The sequence below is a fragment of the Sinohyriopsis cumingii genome, chromosome 7 (genome assembly GCF_028554795.1).
Source record: "Sinohyriopsis cumingii isolate HCF-2022 chromosome 7, ASM2855479v2, whole genome shotgun sequence".
In the NCBI taxonomy this organism is placed as follows: Eukaryota; Metazoa; Mollusca; class Bivalvia; order Unionida; family Unionidae; genus Sinohyriopsis; species Sinohyriopsis cumingii.
Window position 1 is genome coordinate 111361782 of NC_142967.1, and position 1017 is coordinate 111362798.

General features: G+C 39.9%; 1 protein-coding gene across 1 annotated transcript; it reads left to right on the plus strand.

Moving 5' to 3' along the window:
• The first annotated feature begins 239 nt into the window (after positions 1 to 239).
• Positions 240 to 701, plus strand: LOC149795931 (general transcription factor II-I repeat domain-containing protein 2B-like). The gene has a single exon (XM_089963892.1). It carries the CDS (start codon positions 240 to 242, stop codon positions 699 to 701), a length of 462 nt encoding a protein of 153 aa, XP_089820018.1.
• The last annotated feature ends 316 nt before the right edge of the window (positions 702 to 1017 follow it).

Sequence of the window (1017 nt, forward strand, 5' to 3'; positions counted from 1 at the left end):
CTGTATGGCTGGCAGATTTGTCTTTTTTGGTTGACATAACGAAGCATCTGAATGGGCTGAATGTTAATCTTCAAGGATGAGATGCAGTGGTGAACCAGTTATACGTTCACGTCAAGGCCTTTGGAACAAAGCTGCAACTTTTCCAAAGACACTTGTCCCAAACAGAGCCCTGCACCGCGCACTTCCCAGCTTTGAAAGAGGTAATTGACAGTTTCCCACAGGACAACATCGGTGTGCAAATGAAGAGTTATGCAACAGCTATCGCATCTCTTTCTGTGGAACACAACAAACGCTTTCAGGATTTTCCTGTTATTGAAAAGGACATGTTGCTTTTCTCTTCTCCCTTCTCCGTGGACCCTGATGATGCTCCTCCACAGCTGCAGCTAGAGCTCATTGAGCTGCAGTGTGACGATGAGTGGTGCAAAAAACATCAGCAGCTTTCTCTTGTTGTCTTTTACGGACAGCAGGATAAAAGCAGATTTCCAGAAATGCGAACATTTGCTAAGAATATTCTGAGCTTATTCGGCTCCACATATTTGTGTGAGCAGACATTCTCTGTCATGAACTTAAACAAGAACCGATTGAGGTCAAGACTAAGTGACTCCCACTTACGTGACATTTTACCCATCTCAACCACTGCCCTCAAACCAAACCTGGCCTCTTTAGTGAAATCCAGATCTCAGTATCACTCTTCTCATTAGTGTCAGCAAGATATCGGTTTCTTGATCAATCTGAAATTGAGTGTTTTGAACGGTAACATCTCTCACTTGTAACAGTGAAAAGCCAAAAGCACACTTATGCACTTGGACTTAAGATAATTATTTTATTAAACTCTTAAATAAGATTTGGTTAAACTGTTGATATTATGTACCTGTATATGTGGCACAAACTTTTATTTTCTGAAAGATCTTTTAAAAGACAAAAGCAAAATTCACTTGTTTTCAACTTTAGTGATAACAGAACACTTTGCATTAGTTATAACTCCTGTTTAAAATGGCCATGAGGCAAAGATATTTA

Excerpts from the sequence above, each read along its gene's own strand:
- LOC149795931 (XM_089963892.1), top strand. The coding sequence starts at position 240 with ATGAAGAGTTATGCAACAGCTATCGCATCTCTTTCTGTGGAACACAAC.